This window comes from Gymnoscopelus microlampas, assembly GCF_963454915.1.
Source record: "Gymnoscopelus microlampas genome assembly, chromosome: 13".
Taxonomy (NCBI): Eukaryota; Metazoa; Chordata; class Actinopteri; order Myctophiformes; family Myctophidae; genus Gymnoscopelus; species Gymnoscopelus microlampas.
This window is the reverse complement of record NC_139950.1, coordinates 11369719-11389999: the sequence shown is the minus strand read 5'-3', so window position 1 is coordinate 11389999 and position 20281 is coordinate 11369719. Positions and strand designations below refer to the sequence as shown.

General features: G+C 42.7%; 1 protein-coding gene across 4 annotated transcripts in view; it reads left to right on the top strand.

Moving 5' to 3' along the window:
- kcnma1a (potassium large conductance calcium-activated channel, subfamily M, alpha member 1a) overlaps positions 1-20281 on the top strand; it is a 268520-nt gene that overhangs the window by 231145 nt on the left and 17094 nt on the right. For 2 of the 4 annotated variants that reach the window (XM_084075448.1, XM_084075447.1), the window contains exons 20-23: positions 920-1043; positions 3239-3463; positions 4354-4546; positions 18074-18187. In XM_084075448.1, the coding sequence (XP_083931574.1) occupies positions 920-1043; positions 3239-3463; positions 4354-4546; positions 18074-18187 (656 nt within the window). Of the gene's footprint in view, positions 1-916; positions 1044-3238; positions 3464-4353; positions 4547-18073; positions 18188-20281 lie in introns of all 4 variants that reach the window. The other 2 variants (XM_084075446.1, XM_084075445.1) reach the window with 1 other exon arrangement.

The following is a 20281-nucleotide window of genomic DNA, read 5'->3' as shown; positions in this document are numbered from 1 at the left end:
AAATTTAAAATCCCACCCCCCCCCCAAGCAAAGATTTGAGAGAAAATACCAAGATTTACAAGCTCAAAACATGTCACGATGCAATGTGTTGTGAGCTTGTAGATCTGCCATTTTCACTATATTTGAAATAGGCCGGGCTTAGGTGGTTAAGACTTCCGAAATGTAGTGCAGTGAAAAGTACAATATTTGTCTTTGAAATTTAGTGGAGTGAAAGTCATAAGTATCCAAAAAGAACAGATCGTCTCTGTCGGGGTGGAAACCTCAGCTACTTTTCGGGATTCAAAGACATCAAAAGTAACATATATGCAGATCTGCTTGCAGCTTGCAGATCTGCTACTATTGCTTCTTTTGTGTGGTGTGATTCTGTATTATTTATCAAGTAGGGCATTCATTTATGAAGAATAAATTAATGGAGATAAGAGGTTTCTGCCCAAGCAACGAGTACTCATAAAATACTCACAAACATACTTTGTTACTGTCCACCACTGATAAGGATATACTGTACCAATAATAATAATAATACAATATTATTGTTATTATGCACTGTACTGTACCCATGTAGAGGAAGTAAGAAATGATTAAGGTGTAAAGTGAACACAGGGCATTGATCGGATGTGAGCCCCTAGACCCTGTAGTCTGTAGTGTCACCACCTCTCGCAGCTTGGAGATACACACTCTCAAAATGGAAAGTTTTGAAATGTTTAGATTTCTTTGGCTATTCAAAAATAGTAGATATACAAGCTCATAGTGCGGTACCGAGTGCCGCACTATGAGCTTGTAGATCTGCTATATATATTTATTTATTTTTGAAAATGTGTGCAAATCCTTGAATATATATATTTTTTTAAGTGCTAGGATTTCGAAGAGAAAAATCAGGTCTTAATGGGTTGACAGCTGTGGTTTTTTTCCCCCCCAGCAGACATGACCCCCTGCTGATTCCCGGAAACGATCAGATGGAGAACATGGACATGAACGTGAAAAAGTACGACTCCACAGGGATGTTCCACTGGTGCCCGTCAAAAGAGATCGAGAAGGTCATCCTGGTGAGTGAACGACCGAGGTTTCAAAAAACGTCAAATTCATCCTTTTGGTGGTTCTGCTCAGTAAACCCAAGAATCAATCACCCCATGAACAGGAAAAGAAAATGGTAGAAATGACCTTGTTAAGAATGCTAAAGGAACAAACATTTCCCTCCCATGATGTAGTAACACAAAGCACATACTAATGAGTATTGACATTTCTTCTCACTGCCTCTCCGTTGTATGGAAGGTGAGTTGGAACGTTTTCTATGTACGGGTACGCACCACCTCACCGGAGGATATATGTAAATAAAATCGCCATACAGCACTATAGGTATGGCTTTGTGCAGAGGCGGACTGTGTAGGAGAGATTTTAGGTGAGCGCATTCCTCCACCGGTAGGCGTTTTGTGTGGGCATGTCTGTCGGCGTTGTTGCTGGCTACTTTGTGATCATCCCTCTATATAAAGAAACGAGATGCACACAAGTAGCACAACCACAATTAGCCTGATCCCTCAGGGAGAGAGCTTTTGTTTTTTTTCCCACTGTCTGACCCAGACAGTTGGATTATGAAAGCACTGAAGCAAGACCGCTGCAATCTTCCCTGATAACATGCTCTTTACACACGAGCTCTGTGTAAATTCGTGTCTCGATGTATGACATTTTAGACATGCCTCGGTGCCTAAAATCTCTCGAGCTGCTTTTTTTTTTCTTGTTTTTTTTTTCTAGCACACGTGGTCCGATTTAAAATAGCTCTCCCTTTTTAAGGGTTGTGTGCTGTGTTTTGGATCCCAGATCTTTTGTTTTTATTTCTAGAAGTTTATTTAATTTTGTGTTGATTTCTCTCTCACTCTGACTACCTGTAAACAGAATAATAGAATACATTGGTTCAGTGGTTCCCAAACAATGGGTCGGGACCCATTTTTGGCGCTGACAACCATTTTTATGCATGGGTCACGAGTAAACATCCACTTTTTTTTTACGTTTCCAATAAATTAGAAGACATTTTTCAAAAGAATTTCAGAAAGCATAAATCTATACATTTAAAGATAGGGTAAGCGATTTTCTTTGGTTACAGTAAGTGTTAACTAGCTCTATATTCTGCTATAGCTATAGAGTGTTTGTTTCAGTCTCCACCTCTTTATTAAACATGCATTTTCAGCTCAGGATACCAATTTTATCCAATCAGGATAGAGAACTCAGTTAGGATACACATTAAACAAGTTCAAATTGGAAGTGATGACAGAAAGGCTAGTCTCTCCTGATTGGCAGACACATTTTTGTCACCTACCTGCATTTTTTTCCTTCTGTTTATTGAAGAGCCGGGGAGACAGGGAGACCCCTGTTACTGAACAAACTCTATTGCAATGATTACTATCAGAATATAGTGCTTTAACCTTTTAACAAAAACCTTTTTGATTTAACCAAACAATATCGCTTACTCTACCTTTTTAAAAACCTTAACTCATTCACTGCCAGAATGAATACATAAATAAATCATCCACTGCCAGCGATTTTTCGATTTTCTTCTGTCAAGTAGTCACAGAATATTTATCTCCAGTATGATCGTTGCTAATCACGGGGGGTTTCACTGTGCTTCCGGGAAAAAAAAATTTTGCTTGTTATAGGCCGTTGAAAATAGCATGTCTCAAAAATACATATCACAGAAGGCGAGATACAGGTGATTTCCCAAATAATACGTTAACCAGGAACTGTGTGCATCTGGGGATGAAATGGCCACTCGTGTGTTAGCGAAGAGCGCCATCTAGTGGAAACACCAACAAACACAAAAACTCATCAACGTCGTCCTTGGCAGTCTGGGCCTTTTGGCAGTGAATGAGTTAAGGAATTGTGAAAATAGTCGATCTACAAGCAAACAACGCGTCGCGATGCAACGCGTTGTTTGCTTGTAGATTGGCTATTTTCACATTAAAAAAATTGCTCTAGTGATTAATTCATGATGTATTTTTGATACATCGTTTGATACATAGTTTTCTCTAAAAGTTTGGGAACCCCTCCGTTAGTTAATATACATGTAGATTACCAATCGGTTCACCATTCACTCTCTTTTGAGTGAATGGTTTATGTTCATCCGCATGTATCCCTTCTTTCTTCCCTCTGGGTCCATCGTCTCCCACCCTGTTCCCCCGCGTCTCTCTCTCTCTCTGACACTTGTCTTCTCTCCCCTGCCCTCCTTGTGTCTCTCTTGTCTCCTCTTTAGACCCGGAGTGAAGCCTCCATGACGGTGCTGAGCGGCCATGTAGTGGTCTGTATATTTGGGGATGTCACGTCCGCTTTGGTGGGGCTGCGAAACTTGGTTATGCCTTTAAGAGCCAGCAATTTCCATTATCACGAACTGAAACCTATTGTGTTTGTGGGATCGCTGGATTATCTCAAGAGGGAGTGGGAGACCTTACACAACTTCCCCAAGGTCTCCATCTTACCTGTGAGTAAACTGGGTTTTCTTTTCAAAAAAACGATAACAAGCTCGCACATCCACTGAAGGGTAGGAGTATAGGGCCGACGATAGGTAAACGTTTCGACTAAAACGGTCATCTTCTTGAAGAAGGCGGTCCTCTTCAAGAAGATGACCGCTTTAGTCAAAATGTTAACACATAAAGCTTTGACTGAGAGCCCTTGAAGCCACAGTGTGCAGACTGTATTTTGGAATATACTGGTTTCATTGCCATGGTCACAGCCTGCCAGCCAGCCAAGCAAGTCGTAATACTTGGGGACAAATTTCCATCACGTGATCATTGCACTGGCGTTTTGAGTGCACATTGCACGTGGCAATTCTGAGCGGGAAGCAACTTGTCGCTTTGATCCGATCACAAATTACTCAATTGAGTGATCGTTCTGCGAGTTGCTCACTGGCTCCCACATCTCGCTTGGAGCTGGGGACCAATTGTATCTTAAGTGCAGTTGTTGAAGGAAGATCTTGCACTAGCTACCCACCCATCACAGATGGTGTGGGCTCGGCTTGCCTTAGAGCTTGTTAAGGCTGGCTTGACTGACGATCAGAGGAGAACCCCCCCCCCCCCCCAAACGGTAGCCCACAGCACAGGCTAGCCTTTTAAGACGAGTCCGCATCTGCAAATTCCCCAACGCCCGGTTAGATCAGCGAAATGTCACCGCCTTGAAAACGAGAATACTTGTTAACTAATTTCCCAACGCTCCACTCCGCTCACTCTGACTTAAATTTGTTTTTCTCTCTCTCTCCCCATGTCTGTCTCTTCTCTTCTCCACATTTGTGCATTATTGCTCCCCCGCCCCCCCCTCTCCTCTCCTCCCCCCTGCCTCTCTCCCTCTCCCTCTCTTTTTCTCCCCACCCTGAAGGGCACGCCATTAAGTCGGGCAGATTTAAGGGCTGTCAACATCAACCTCTGCGACATGTGCGTCATACTGTCAGCCAATCAGAACAATATCGATGACGCCTCGCTGCAGGATAAGGAGTGCATCTTGGCGTCACTCAACATCAAATCTATGCAGTTTGATGACAGCATTGGGGTCTTACAGGCTAATTCCCAAGGTAAGGAGGGCCCCTATTAGACTTCCCCAAGTGCACTAGCTGCCCAAAGGGGACAGGTGACAAGTGACAGGGAGCAAAGGGTACAGTAGCAGGCACTCCCGAGATTGGGTGGGGAAAAAAACAAGAGAGGGAAAGCATTAGAAGACAATGAGCGAGGAGAGTGAGGGAAGAATGAGAAGGAGCGAGAAGTAGGAATGGGTGTCAGGCAGCATGGAGACCTCTATCCTAAGAACTAGACTCTGACACTGGTTTTTGATTGATTGATTGAATACTTTATTAACCGTTTGCAAAAGGTGCAGCGGTACAGTTATAAAAGAATGCTAAAAGGATAACACAAAAGGCCCGGAGGGCTAGTTTCCATCGTGGTCCTATGTATTCAATTCATCAAGACATATTATGACATATACCGGTAATACTATACATGAAATCATCAATACCAGGAGCAATAATATTTATAGTAAAACGGTGTTATTTTGTTTTGAAGGAGGGTAGAGAGTCGCACTTTTTGATGGCTCATGGTTCTCAACGTGGGGTCCAGGGACCGCCAGGCGGTCCAAATGGACCCTTACGCGTCTAACTCTGAGAGGTCCATTTGGTTCACTCTCAGAGTTAAATTAACATTTTACAGTGTAGATTGCGGTCCCAGAGATTAATTTAAAGAGGTTGAGAATCACTGGGAATCCCCAATCTACACTGTGAAATCCTCAGTGCTTATTTAACTCTTACACACCCGTAAAGGGTCAATTCGGACCACTGCTGGCCCCCCATAAACCCAATGCTGAGAAGCAGTACTCTATGAGCGTGTGTTGTAGTCCAGGCAAAGTAGCATTTCCAGACAGACTAATTGTAAGAGAATTTTTTTCAACAGATATCATTTCTATGAGGTGTCTAGAACAACATACTAAAAGTCCTAAGAAATCCGAGATGCGGAAATATGTTTAATTCTCATCAATTCAAGATGTGTGCTAATACCTCAAGAAAACTAAACACCCTAATGGGCTTTTTTTTTTCTTTTGTCCTATCACAATGAAACTTTCCACAATGAATCTTAACATGAAAACTAAACTTTTTTGTATTACAAGTTTCTCTGAAACTTAATTTGAATATGCAAATTAGCTTAATATATACTGAATAAGCCCAAATTTGCATATCACGAAAATTACTTTTCCCCAAAATGTATTATATTTACATTGTTGTTTGTTAATGATATATCAAACACACTGATCAGACTTTCATGAACCATTTCATTGAAATATTGTGACTTCATAGAATAACATCAAAAACACCATTCATATGTATGACAAATGCATAAATCCGTCAAATCTTCCTCCAACCATGCTACTGCTAACGGTTGATGGCAATGCTGCTTTTGGACTGGCCTCTAACCTGAAACCTGCCCGGCTTGGTTGTACCTGCCGGGGGTATAACCCCCACCGGTATAGTCCTCAGGGTCACAGAGGCACACAAGCCTCCCCACCACGACAAGGTAGCAACAACAGGGGAGGTTCTTTTTGTGTTTTTTTTGTGTTTTTTTGTGTTTTTTTCTTCTTTTTTTTGTGTTTTTTGTATATTTTATTGTTCAAATGTGATCCTCAACTCCTTTTGTATGATTCTAGTCATCAGAAAAATCAGGCAACTGGGAATTTGTACAGCTAGTACCACGACATTCTCCGCATATGGCAGTGCAAGGGAGTCCATGTTTTTTGCATGTGCATCTCTTCGTGCTGCAGTCTTTCTTGCAGCTACAGCAGACCACATTAAGTAAGTCTGGTGGTCCTGCAGGCTGATCAGTCATTATTGGCATGAATCTACCACCTATAACATGCCATCCCCAATCTTCTGGACTCATGCTTTCACTTGTTCCTTTCCATTCATGGATCTGGTAGAACACACGGAGACTGTGGAACTTCACAGCTGATGATGTTGGTGGAAGAGTTTGAGGTTCCACTGGAGATGTGCTCTTCGATACTTTCTCACAGAATCGCCTGTGTCTCAGCATATCCAGCGATTCATCTTTGTCACCCCCATACAGTGAGACTAGAGCCTTTTCACCTGCTGCAATGATGATTCCTTTTCCGACCTTTTCCTCTGACAGGCTGAACACCTTAGCTTGTTTGAGAAAGCTAGAGTCAGTTTTTACTTTTTTCAGTGCCAATCCCTTTCCCAAGCCAAATAGACGAGAAGTTGAATCACAGCCTAAAATAGCATGGATGAAGAGGAGATTATCACACACCTTTGGACCAAGTAGTTCTTTTGTCTGCTTTATGCACCATATCCTTCTTGCTTTTGTTCCTTTCTTTGGTTCTGGTGCCAGAAACAGTTCCTGTGCATTTGGATCAGCCTGATGTAACAAGAGTACTAATAAATCTGTATCATCTCCTACTAGGACCGTGTCTTTGGTTCTGGCTGAGGCAATGGCGGTTTGGACAATGAGCACATCAGCATCATTCTTTGCATGGTCTGTGATGCACCCAGCCCTCTCTAGTTTATCACTTAGATAAACCAAGAAGCGTTGTTTATTTTCCTTATTGTTAAGGAACTGGTCCTTTTTGGATTGGATGATCATGTCACCAGAGAAGTGTACAGTCACGCCGGGACTAACACCAGTTCGTCGCAGTTGGGTGGCATCTTTTATTGTAGGTTCGTCTTTGTAGCCATCAAAGACTATGACAGTAGTCATACCATATTTCTGTATGACATATCTGACATACATTTCACACACACTGTCATAAGTCGACCCTTTTGGCCATGGTAGACGATGTAGTAAAGCACCCCCATCAAGGACATGCTGGACATCACTACTGGGTTGTCTTTGCTGCTGATCAATGGACTTCCAGAGGACATCGGCAAGGACTGCCTTGTTAGCCTGGAGGGGTAGGTGTGACGATTCAAACAAAGCAGTTGGATGACTGCAAAGTTCATACTTGAACAGTGATGGCAAATCTTCACACCGGTCTCTCACTGCTACGAGACGCTGGAATAACAGCTGTGGATTCACAACTACTGTCTCTCCTCTGATCTTGACAGTTGATCTAGATGCAAGAGTCACTGCTTGGTCAGCTTTCCTGAAGGTGAATTCTTCCACTGATTTCCCTATCATAGATTCCAAAATCTTGCACCCTATCTCCCTTGACTTCTCAACATTCACTCCCTGCTCGGCTGTCATGCCATTAGCAATGTTGTGCAGGGAATGGTTCTCAGTGAAAGGATCTCTCTCTTTCAGATAGGTGAGAAGGGCAAGCGTGTCACCGACATCTCTTGTCTGCCTGGCCTTGGACAGGTCTTTATGTTGGTCGCTGGTCTCATATGAGACACCTGTGAATGACTGCATAGCATTGTTGATGTTTGCACACGCTGGCATTGAAAGGACCCACACTAAGCGTTGTGTCTCTGTGAATCCTTTTCCTCTCGTTAGGCCACCATGTGTTTTTACATTTCTCATGAGCACTTGCTCAATAATGAGATCAGTGGACAGTCCAGCCCAATACCTGTTGCTTCGCCTCACTACGTGGAATCCCTCCTCAAATTTCTTGTGGACATCTGGGTGTGTTTCAGGTAGGGCAGTCATCATTTGCAGGTACACATAGGCTGACTTTGCATATAGTCGGTGTCCAGTAGCTGCAAAGTATGGTAACATATCGTGAACACATTTAAGATGTAATCTCCAGTTGCCTGTCCTCTCAGCTCTGATGAAGTTTCGCAGAATATCAATCATATTCATGTATTGCTGCCAAAGCTGTGCTGTCCTGGTATTCATGGTTTCCATCTTCCTGGCAAGAGTACTCTGGATTCTCTCCAAAACCTCTTCAGAACACAGTTCTCCTATCGGCAAAGAAGAGGACATGACTTTGTCATATAGTTCACTGGCTATGGTCAAGTCTGTCACATCTGTTTCTGGTAAAGTATTGAGTACTTCCTCATCAACTGGCTGAGTATCGGCGGCAGGTGCCATCTCGATCCGAGGTTCCTCGACTGTGTCTTCTGTTGGCTCAGTATCGGTGGCAGGCGCCATCTCGATCCGAGTTTCCACGACTGTGTCTTTTGTTGGGACTGGCACATTGTACGCATCAGCCAGCAAAATAGTGTTCAGAGCTGCATCGACAAGCATATGACCACGAACTGCCCTGGAGACCGCCTTGCCAGTCATCATGTGGCAAACTGTATTGCGAGCATACACCACCTCTAGTAGCTCCTCCAGTCCAGACCCTGCCATTAAGTGTCCAATGCTACCCAAGAAGCTCATTTGCATGTGGAACCCTCCAAGCCTGAGGACTATTCGCTTGAGTTCATTGTTGCTTTGCTGAGACTGGATAATGGTCAAGGCTTTCCAGTAAAGGGGTTGGTCGAACGTCAGGATAGGGGTCACATTGTACTGCTGAGCTTGAGTTTCCACAAACTTCAACGTTGAGTATATGCAGGATTCATCACTGGGATCAAGATCAATCATTGGAAGGAATGTCACTGATGATCTCCCAGGGTGTTCACCTTGATGCAGCAGCTGCATCATACCGGACCATGATGGCCTTTGAGAGTGAAGGAGTAAGGATGTCTTCCACAACACATCCAGCTGTGATGTTTCGTTAACTGCTGTCAACAGAACCAATGGCTGATACACAATAGGTTCACGCATAGGAGGAATTTTGAAGTACTGAATGTTTATGCGACCGATTGCAGCAATATCTGCAGCAGTCACTTGGATCTTGGGAACAAGATTGTTTTGTTGCGTTCCTGGTGTAACACAAGCTATTATACCCATTCCATGGAATGTCCCTGTACCATCGATGGTTGCTACATTGTGGTCGACGTTGTCTGCAACATATTGAATATGGTGCTCTTCTGTGAATCCAGGGATCTCAGTCCCTTGTGCCACTGCTGCACTCCGTTCATATTTCATCACCTCTGCATACGAGCAGGAGAAACCATGCTCATGGAGTGTGTCTACCAAAAAGCGTGATGCAAAATGGTGATGCATCTGGATCCCTAGCCCAAGTTGAAGAGGCGCAATCATTGTCCTTGGTCTTATTGCTTGCATGATGGACTGTCCGATTGATGCAAGCTTTGTATCAAGATTTTTACCAGAGAACATATTCCTCAGTAGAACCTGTAAAGACTCTGGAATATAGCTCATAGCAGCTGCAATGTCACTTGCATCTGGATAGTCATCTTTTCGGATTTCCAAGAATTTCACATCACTTCCAATTAACTTTGCAGCGGTTTTAATGATATTCAGCTTCTCTTCTTCGGGATTATTCGATTTCTGTTGCTTGTGAAATTCCCGAAGAAGTGAGTGGGCTGTGTCTTGCAAAGTTACCACACATTTTTTTTCCAGGCCAGTCATTATTACTCTATCTCCAAAGTGTTCTTTTATTTTAATTTTCATCCACTTTGCACTGTATGGTTCATGACCTGTGTCTTGCAAGTACTCTGCCATCTGTACCATAAGATCCTCAATATTGATTTGCTCATCATCGTGTTCTTCTAAAAAGTTTGCCACCTTTAGGAATGCTGTTGTTATCTCATCAACCTCAGGTCTTCCTCTTTTGAATCTTTTGGGTTCGTTGCCAGGGTTTGCAGATAATTGACTGGGAATAGTCTTCAAGTTTCGAAAGTTAGCGTCACATTGTTTGTGGTATATTGCATCTGCTGCATGAAGGTCATGGGCAGATGATATCCTCCCAAATACAGTATCAGACCATTCATCTTTCCTAAAATGGCAAACCTGAACAATCTTTTCCTGGAAGTCGTCTGTCCTTACTGGGTAGACTTCAAATGTCTTTCTCTGCTTCTTGTTCTTATCAGTTCTAGCTGGTTGCCCACAGAACAAGCAATGCTCTCGAAAGTTGAAGTTTTGCTCTGAGCGGAGATTAGTACGTCGCGTTGGTTGTTGCAAAGATGGTATAGCATTATCACATAGAATATTTTCTGCTTTACAGTAGTTGCGGCGGCATTCAACGTGCACTTTATCTCCTGGAAATGTTACTAAACAACTTCCACGTTGAGCACTAGCACGATTCACACCATTGCTGCCTTTTGCTTGAAGAACAACTGATGTGCTTTCATCGGTGAATGACTCATTACATATTTTACACTTCTCCATTTCTCCCCACTGACAAACATTACACACTGTATGAAAAACAAAAATAAGTGTTTTCTATTAATTTCTATTAGTTTGCTAGTCCTAGCAAACTACTTTGTGTCAGTAGACAAAGCTTCTTCTAAATTGTAGTTTTGGTTTAGGGCAAAACATTTTAAAAGAGTTGGTATGTTAAAATGTCAAATTTCTGGAGAGATGACGAGTGGTTTCCTGCCAACAATATGGTGGATTATTCAGGTGCTATAGTTCTCAAACAGACTGCACAGCCGCTTTATAAACCAGGTTTGGAGCCTGAAGTGTTATGGCCTGGCTCTAGACCACAACAAATAAAGGGGAAACTAGAGAGTTTTAACTAAAAATGAGTGATTTTATTTACAACATAATATAATAATGATAACACAATGAAGTAGGCATACTGCTAAATAATGCAAACAGAAGTGAAACACAAATGCTATCTGGGTGGCCTGCCTCAGGTGTAAGGAGAGAAAGAACAGTGGAAGTGCAGGTCTTTTATACTGTGGGAATCAGTGGCCAGGTGTCTCCCCTTCCCCTGATTACCTCCAACTCCACCTTCCAATCAGCACTGCAACAGAGAACAATTGTAGAATATATCTGGCAAAGGCCATAGGGGCACAACCTGGTCCTAGGTTAAGCCCTGTGAGGTAATTTTGGTTCTGGGCAAACACTTGCAATACAAAAAATGTTAGGCTTTCATTGTGATAGGACCAAAAAAAAAAGTTTTCTCAAGGTATTAGCACACATCTTGAATTGATGAGAATTAAACATATTTCCGCATCTATGGTTCATGAAAGTCTGATCAGTGTGTTTGATATCATTAACAAACAACAATGTAAATATAATACATTTTGGGGAAAAGTAATTTTCGTGATATGCAAATGTGAGCATATTCAATATATATTAAGCTAATTTGCATATTCAACTTAAGTTTCAGAGAAACTTGTAATACAAAAAAGTTTAGTTTCCATGTTAAGATTCATTGTGGAAAGTTTCATTGTGATAGGACAAAATAAAATAAAAATCCCATTAGGGTGTTTAGTTTTCTCTAAATATTAGCACACATCTTGAATTGATGAGAATTAAACATATTTCCGCATCTCGGATTTCTTAGGACTTTTAGTATGTTGTTCTAGACACCTCATAGAAATGATATCTGTTGAAAAAAATTCTCTTACAATTAGTCTGACTTTTGGGTCTAAAATGGGCTAGATTGCCTGGACTATTGGGTGACGGCGGTGGTGAACTAATTGTGGTGTAACTAAACCAAAAACTCCAACGCGACGCGGGTGTTGTTGTCGCGTTGATTGCTTCATCGAGGGGCCCCTCCCGACGAAACAAGCACTCGGAACGAACCGCATAATTCACTGATTGTTTCCGTCTTGTCCTTGGTAATTACGCGCCGCTAAAACCCCTCCTTGATAATGCTTTTTAATGATGTAATCAACGTCGACTGGCTGCGCCCATTTGATGTCTCGCTCCCCGTGATCTGGCGTGTCTGGCAGGGATGATGGTACGGAACAGACTGTTGATGTTTGCAGACAAACACGCGGTGCCTGGCGTCCCATCAGGCCTCATCATCATTAAGCAGCCAGTACAAATCACCAGGCAGGCCCAATTCAGCTGCTCCTCATTAGTCACGACAACACAACAGTCACACACACACACACACACACACACACACACACTACACAGGTGTTGCGTGCGTGCACTGTGCACACGTGCTCGCGTGCATGCATGCAGTGCACGCACAAACACACAGACATGCACAGGTTAGCGTCACCGTAGCATTAATCTGAAGGACCTGGCGCTGTTTAATACGAGCACAACGACTGTGTTGCCAATACAAATCAAAGACCAAGGTCTGAGAGGCCATTATTTCTCTGGTGCGCAGCGCGGCACGTCCCACATGCTTTAGACCAGTGGTTCTCAAAGTGGGGTCTGTGGACCCCTTTAACCCGATATACATGGGCTATCTGAAAATAGCCTATCTCGACGCACTGAGGCCGATTCTACAAATGCCTTCTGACATTTTTTCCTGCCAAAGACCCCCAAAATTATATGTATTTGGCTGCGGACCCCCATCTGAAATTGTTTTGTGTCAGGGACCCCCAGAAGAGAAGTTTTACGTTAAAAAACGCTTGTTTTCAAAATTGTTCAAAAATAGCAGATGTACAAGCTTTCTGACGCTCTGTGAGCTTGTATATCTGCTATTTTTGAGAACCACTGTTCTAAATCCTAAGAGTTGTCTGAAAAACTTGTGTTGCAATATAAATATATATAATAACATGACATGAATTCCCAGTTTTAATGGGTAAAAAAAAAAAAACAGGGGTAGGGATAGGGGTCTGCAGCCAATTACTATATCAATTTGAGGGTTCCTCGACATGAAAAAGTCGGAGAAACACATGTTTTAGGGGCGAGCGGCGACGCCATTAGTTAGTTCCTCCTCAGCTGGGGTTGAGTGATGATGCGCTGTGGATAGCGGTGCCACCAAGGCACAATGAGGCGGGGTAGATGTGAGCCTCTGTCGCTCGGAGGAGCCATGTTCCTCTGTACCAGAGGCACAGCGGCACATATCATACTGAAACCTCTTATCTCCATATTCTAACTTTTTGTGTTTTTTTTCGTAAATTAACGCCCTACTTGAACGTATCATGACATGGCTAAAATTGCGATTCCAGGCTCAAAGTCTGTCCGTGGACTCTTATAAGTATTCAACCAATGAAAGGCATTAACGTGAGCTTTAGACTAAATAAAAAACTACACTGGATGCATTGGAACACATGGTGCTTTTTTTTCTCCCTCCATTTCCTGAAAAAGTAACAGTTTTGGACATACAGTACAGTATGAGGTTTCCACCCACCAGCCACGATATCCTCTCTGTGCCTGGATGGATGGAACCTATTGTTATTGTGATTGGGTCTTACATCAACCGCCCATTCCAGTGATAAATATTTCACTTTAAAACACACACACACACACACACACGCAACACGCGCGGTATGCTGCCATACTGTATCATAGGTATTGCTTTGGGGATTCCCTCCTCCCTGCGATGCTCTCATTCACATGCCTTACTGTGGAATTTAAAACAAGGAGGTGCAAATGAATAAGTAAACATGGAGGCTTCCTGGGGGAGAGATTCTCACAGCTGCTCTAGCATGTAGTCAGCCCACAGAGCAGAGCTGTGTGGGTTTGTGCCCGCCCGGGGGGCTACAGGGGATGGAGAGGGAGGGGTAACCCAGATCTCACCTGTCTACCCGTACGCCATAGTCTGACATAGAACTCGTTTCACGCTACGAAACCCAATGGACGGTGTTGGGGAAGTTACTTTCAAAATCTCTGCACGTGCGTTTGAGTGAGTGTGTCATCGCCCCAGCCGCGTATCTCGAGAACCACCTGACCGACCCACTGCATGAATGGGTGAATGTGAATGCACTTTGGAGGATGCTATAGAAATGCACCTTTTACCATTTAATAAGGTACATTATTATTATTTATTTCTGTACCAAAAAAAATGCGTTGTTACCATTGCATCACTTTCCCGAAACACCCTCAAATGAAGCTCAAAAGGCATGATATTAAATTATAAATATTAAATGGAAGTGGGCCGGCTAAATGGAATTGAGAAAGAATGCCACAATAATGTTATTGTCATAAACATTTTGTTTTAGTAGCCTACTTTTCTTTTTCTTTTCTTTTTCTTGTTAATACAACTCAGATCAGAGCCGGTGATATTTTTTAGGAAAATTCTATAATAGACTAAATAGCAAAGCATGTCTCGTAACTGCACCCAATTTGTGAGACTATTAACTATAATTTTCAAACAGTGGCTTCTCTTTCAGTCACGGAATATTTTCCTGTAGCGTTTCATAAATGTTTTTGTTAACCACATGAACCCTGGTGTCCTGGTTTTTGGGCATGTCCTTTAGAGGCTGACATTAAAAAAAAAAGTTGAGGCATATATTATGCTTAATCTGTACAATCTCACAATGCATGGCATCACAACGTGTTGTGAGATTGTAGATCAGCCATTTTCGTCATATGACTGTGTCAGGATGGTTGCAGCTATCGATTATTTAGAAATTAACCACTTAAGCCCTATTTTATACTTCGTCACACTACGGTGTCATGCAAAAGTAGTTAACATAACTGCTGTGAAATTTTACGTCTGTTCCTTTCAGATTTTGATTGTTTTGTTACTTTTTACCCCTTTCTCTCCCCAATATAGTCGTTATGCCAATTAATTCCTCCCCACACAGTGTGTTTTCACTGCTGTTGGGTTTCTGAAAAACGTATGTTTCTATATCAGTGGTTCTCAAACTTTTTCATATCAAGGACCCCCAAAATTATATGTATTTGGCCGTCGACCCCTATCTCAAAATATTTGTTCCAGGGACCCCCAGAAGCAAAGATTTGAGTTTAAAATGTTCGCTTTAAAAGAACATAGATATATTCATTTGCACACATTTTCTCGATTTTTCAAAAATAGCAGATCTACAAGCTCATAGCGCGGCATTTTTGAATAGCCAAAGTGTAAAATAATGCTTTGAGCTCAAATCAAAAAATGACACAGATGCGTGGGCATTATACATACTCAAAACAATGGCAACAATGACATGCCCAGAATAGGGATGGATTATTAATCGATTATTTTATTACATTATCGATAATTCTTCAACGCTAGAAAGGAGTATTTGTTGGGTCCTGTGTGAACTTGGCTCTTGCAGTGCTCTCCTTCCTCAGGAGGTGCAGCTCCCCTCCGTGTGGAGGAGCTCACCAACTTTACTGTGGAACTCCTGAGCGGTTTGCACCCTAACTGCTTTTGAAAGCAGCTCAGCAATTTCCGTGTACACCTGTTTTCGCCCAGCATGCAGCAGTCATTCTGCCGCCGTATGCACTGTGTGCAGGCGACGGCAGAGTCCCTACAAACTACTGTACAACCATAGGCATCTTGTTTACTGTGATACATTAAGAGAATCGCTTTAGAGGCAAAATATCCCAAAACGGGCTGTCACTCTCCAGTGGGGTAAACGTCATCCTTTATGGACATCGAACACAATGATGTTTGCATTGGGAGAGAGCCTCACGCGCTCTCCTGTTGACTCACAAGTGTCAAAGCTACTGGGCGATTCCCGAGTTTCAATAATTGGCACAACAAGACTTACAGTAAGATGATCTCTGCCTGTGTGTGTGTGTGTGTGTGTGTGTGTGTGTGTTTGTGTGTGTGTGTGTGTGTGTGTGTGTGTGTGTGTGTGTGTGTGTGTGTGTGTGTGTGTGTGTGTGTGTGTGTGTGTGTGTGTGTGTGTGTGTGTGTGTGTGTGTGTGTGTGTGTGTGTGTGTGTGTGCGCGCGCGTGCGCGCTTTCTGAACTATTGGTGTCTGTTCTGTTGTAAAGGGCGAAGCAATGTCTTTTGTACTGTAAACGGCCCGTCGAGTTTCTTGGCAGAAAAAGGCAGCCCCCCTCTCCCCCCAACACACTCGCACACACACACAGAATTTGCAATCCTTGTAAAACTTTGTGACCTGAATATATTCCCCGCATTATGTCTCCTCGCCCCGCAAGAAGTATAAGCTCACGTTTTTTTTTGCTGTAGTCAGCATTAAATGATGGATGTCAAAACACGGTTGATGCATTATGCATATAGCATTACTGATTTAAGGTGTTTACTTGTCACTTTGAGGAAATGCAAAAATTGTGAAGTCATGTGAATTCATACCCCTGTCACTTGCACTTGTATTTCATGGATTCCGAACCGGCGCTATTTTCCGATAAAAGGTTTTCAGGATTCACTCCGCCGGGTTTTATGGTAACAAAATGAACAACATATAAAATTTATATCTGCCCGTCGATGGAAGGCTGCAAATGCTAAATATGTCTCGGCTCACCCTTTAAAAGCACAATATCCATACTGTTGTTTTTTTTAAGGCAGGTGCCTCCTTCCCTTTTTTCTGTCAATCTGCTGTGTTTGAATGACGTGGAAAGAATGCATCAAGCACTTCCTGCTGAGTGAGACGACATGCACTGTGTGTAATGGCACTGACGTGCAGCTCCAGGTCACATTCTTCCACTTATGATACCAGTGGAGATTGAAGGCACTTTGGACTAAAACCCTGTGCAGGAGGACGTTTTCGGGGGGTGGTGTGTGTGTTTGTGTTTGTGTTTGTGGGTGTGGGTGTGGGTGTGGGGAGGGGGGTTTGTGACTGCATGATTTCTGACCATTCCCGCCCACACGACAGACAGCATTTTCTACTGAAACCTATTCCTTAAGCCGAAAATAATAATAAATTGTGTACCTTATTTTCACAAGTTTGCGTTTGTGTGTGTGTGTGTGTGTGTGTGTGTGTACGTGTGCGTGCATGCGCGCAACGTGACGTGTTGTGAGCTTGTAGATCAGCTATTTTCACTATTTAAAAAAAAAAGTTTTTAAAATGATGATAAAAAAAGGAATGGTTTGGACATACACGGTTTACATATCGTCAGCGACGATAAATGGTTTCCTGAGCAGTTATTACTGTACGCGTGTCAAATAAAAGGCTACATAAACAACACCACCAATAACAATGAAAAAAACATACAATAATAACCCAACAACAAAACCAAAAGTGTCTGTGAGGAATGCAAAAAGGAAGTCCATCTCTGAATCAGAATCAGCTTTATTGTTTACAGGTGTAAAGAAGTGAGTGATTATATTTATCATGTTGTAGTTTCCGTGAGAAGATAGAGGTAGAGTAAGAGTAGGAGAGAAAAGAAAAAAAACATAGGATAGAAGCGGTCAAATAATTTAAAAAAAGATCTATAATTCAATTATATACATATAAAAAAGTAAAAGCTTTTATATCATAACATTTAGCTCACCGTGAAAGTGGTATGGGGTATTTTTGAAGGAAAACTACTCCATTTGCACCACTACTGTACAGTATAGTTGACACAAATTAAGACAACCCTAGCTGATAGAAAGACTGCTTTTATGTTTTTGTGTTTGGACCCGTGGGAAACCAATCATGTTGCGGCCCGCTAACTTGACCTCATGCCTGTGTTTCTGTGTTGTTGGCTGCCGTTAAGCGGTCAGCTAGGTGGGTGCATTATCAGAGCATGTTCAATTGATCAATCAATCGATTGTGTTCTGGCTTGAATAATGGAACTAACGTGGTATACTTTAAGTTCCTATTTATTGGTGTCACAATGAAAACACATTTTTCAAGGTTTTAATGAAAAAAATACGATGACATTAATTATTTTTGTATGTATTATCGTAAAATTGTAGTCGCCAATTAATTGGGGCCCCACTTGCAATACACTCACAGCCCACCAGCAAGGCCCCTGGCCCAAAGGTTGGGAATGTGTGTAATAGAAAATAGAGTTAAATGTAAAAAATGTGTTAATGTCCATGTTCATTTGCTGTGGTTGTTCAGGTTTCACGCCTCCTGGAATGGACAGGTCCTCTCCAGACAGCAGTCCAGTACATGGCTTGATCCGGCAGGCTTCCGTCACCGCCGGATTACACATCCCCATCATCACAGAGCTAGGTAAGCCCCCCCGTTTACAAGCCCCTCACACTGGCAAGACCCAAAGCAAAAATATCTCCAGTTCAACTCATTACTCATTTCAGTGGCATAACCCAGAGTCTCGCTAAAAGGCTTGAAGCACCATGCTGCTGCCAACAAAATTCCAACACATTTGAATTCATTACGGATGTTAGAATGTTGCCGTGGAATTTTCGTGGTTTCATGCCGTGTTGTTAGTTGCTTTGCCTAACTCAGCAGCCCCCCCATACGCTCCTCTCTATGTGAACTGTGGATCCGCCTATAAGTACAGTTTAGTGTCGATATAGTTAGCTATACTGCATTTAACCACTTTGACCCCAAGCAGCCCTATTCTGGGGGTGGACATTCGGCGAATTTAGCAGATCTTCGAGCTTGTAGATTTTTGGGCAAAGATAAGTGTAGGCTATAGAGCAAAAAATGAGAAGGCCCGCTATAGACCCTTGGGGGACTTCGGTCAACTAAGTATAGGGTCTAAGTGGTTAAAAAAAAACATATCAGCTTTTTGAAGTATGTTAGCTCTTAGGATAATGCCATTCAACCTGAAAATGTTAACGCATTTTTTTTAGGACTAGAGTTCCATTTCCTGCAATTTGCTCACTAATTCACAAGAGAAACGCAGTCTGATGGATAAGGAGAGAGAGAGAGAGGTAGAGAGAGAGCGAGGAAGTGAAAGAGAGTGAAAAGGCAGAGAGAGGGGGGAAAAAAACTGCCATGTTTGCAAAATGGGTCCATTTATTAATAACAATGGTGGTGGCTGTATTCCCGGTGGTACGGGGAGGGGGGGGGAACGACTCATGAAACTTTCAGATCTCCGAGGGGGCCGTGCTAAAGCACCAGAGACCGCACACTCTATCTCCCCTGACCCAATTAGAGAGCACTGGAGCATGAGGCCAGCTAAGAGAGGGCGGCCAGAGAGAGGGTGAATGGACCACGCACACCTTAATGTCTGTTGTACCGGAGCCAGACTTTAACCATACCAGAGAGATGTTAGTTACTATACACGACCAGCCGTATATATATCGTCGCTGTCGTCGGGCAGAAACCTTGTATCTCCATATTTCGACGTTTTATCGTTGCTGTCGGGTAGGAACCTCTTACCGGTACCTCCATATTTGAACTTTTTGTGTTTCTTCAAAAGCATCAAAAGTAGCAGTAGTAGTAAAAAAACAGTATTTGTTTTGAGCTTGTAGGTCTGCTACTTTTTGCTATTTTTTTATTTGAATCCTGAAAAGTAACAGTTTTGGACAGGTTTCCACCCGACAGTGACATGTTGTTTTATTGTTATTATTATTATTATTATTATTAATGCCCTACTTCATCATACTATAGTGTCACTCATAAGTGGCAGAAAAATGTAATATATAAATAAATATGGAACCAATGAAAAGTATTAAAGAGAGCCTGTGACTAAATAATAACTACAGTGGATCCATTGGAACACAGGTTGCTCCCCCCCCCCCCCCCCCCCATTTCTTGGAAAGAAGCGGTTTTGGACATACAAGGTTTCCGCACCGACAGCGACGACACGCAACCTTGGAAAAAACTGTGGGTTGTGGTGCTGTACATGGTGGAGTTATCGGTTCTCTTCCCGTGGGTTGGTTTTAAATCACACCGTATACTCGGAACATCGTATAAGACGGCCTAGAAAGCCCCATCGTACAGAGGCGCTTGGTTATCATTTGATTGTAGCTTTTAAGTACATTATGTTACGGCTACGTGAACACTGGAAAACGCCACCGCTCCCTTCTAGGAATAACGGCGTGTCTTACACGAGAGAGAGAATAGCTGCAAGGTCTCGCCCCGAAACCCATCCATACAAAGTAATTACTTTGTCAGTGTGTCCGGTTTAACGGCGCCAGGGACCAGATTACAGCGGAAACACAAGCGCAGTGCCACCCGTCCCCAGTCCCGGGTGGCACGATCGATTATGTTTGGGGCGGCGCGTGAAGCGCTGTAGTAGGTATGTTTGCGGATAAGACCTTGTTTATCCCTTTCGCTCGTCTAAACCGTGACGTGTTTTCGTTAGTCGATTCGTCTCGGCGGCGGCTTTGGCAAAGCGCGTCGCCTACTGTACTC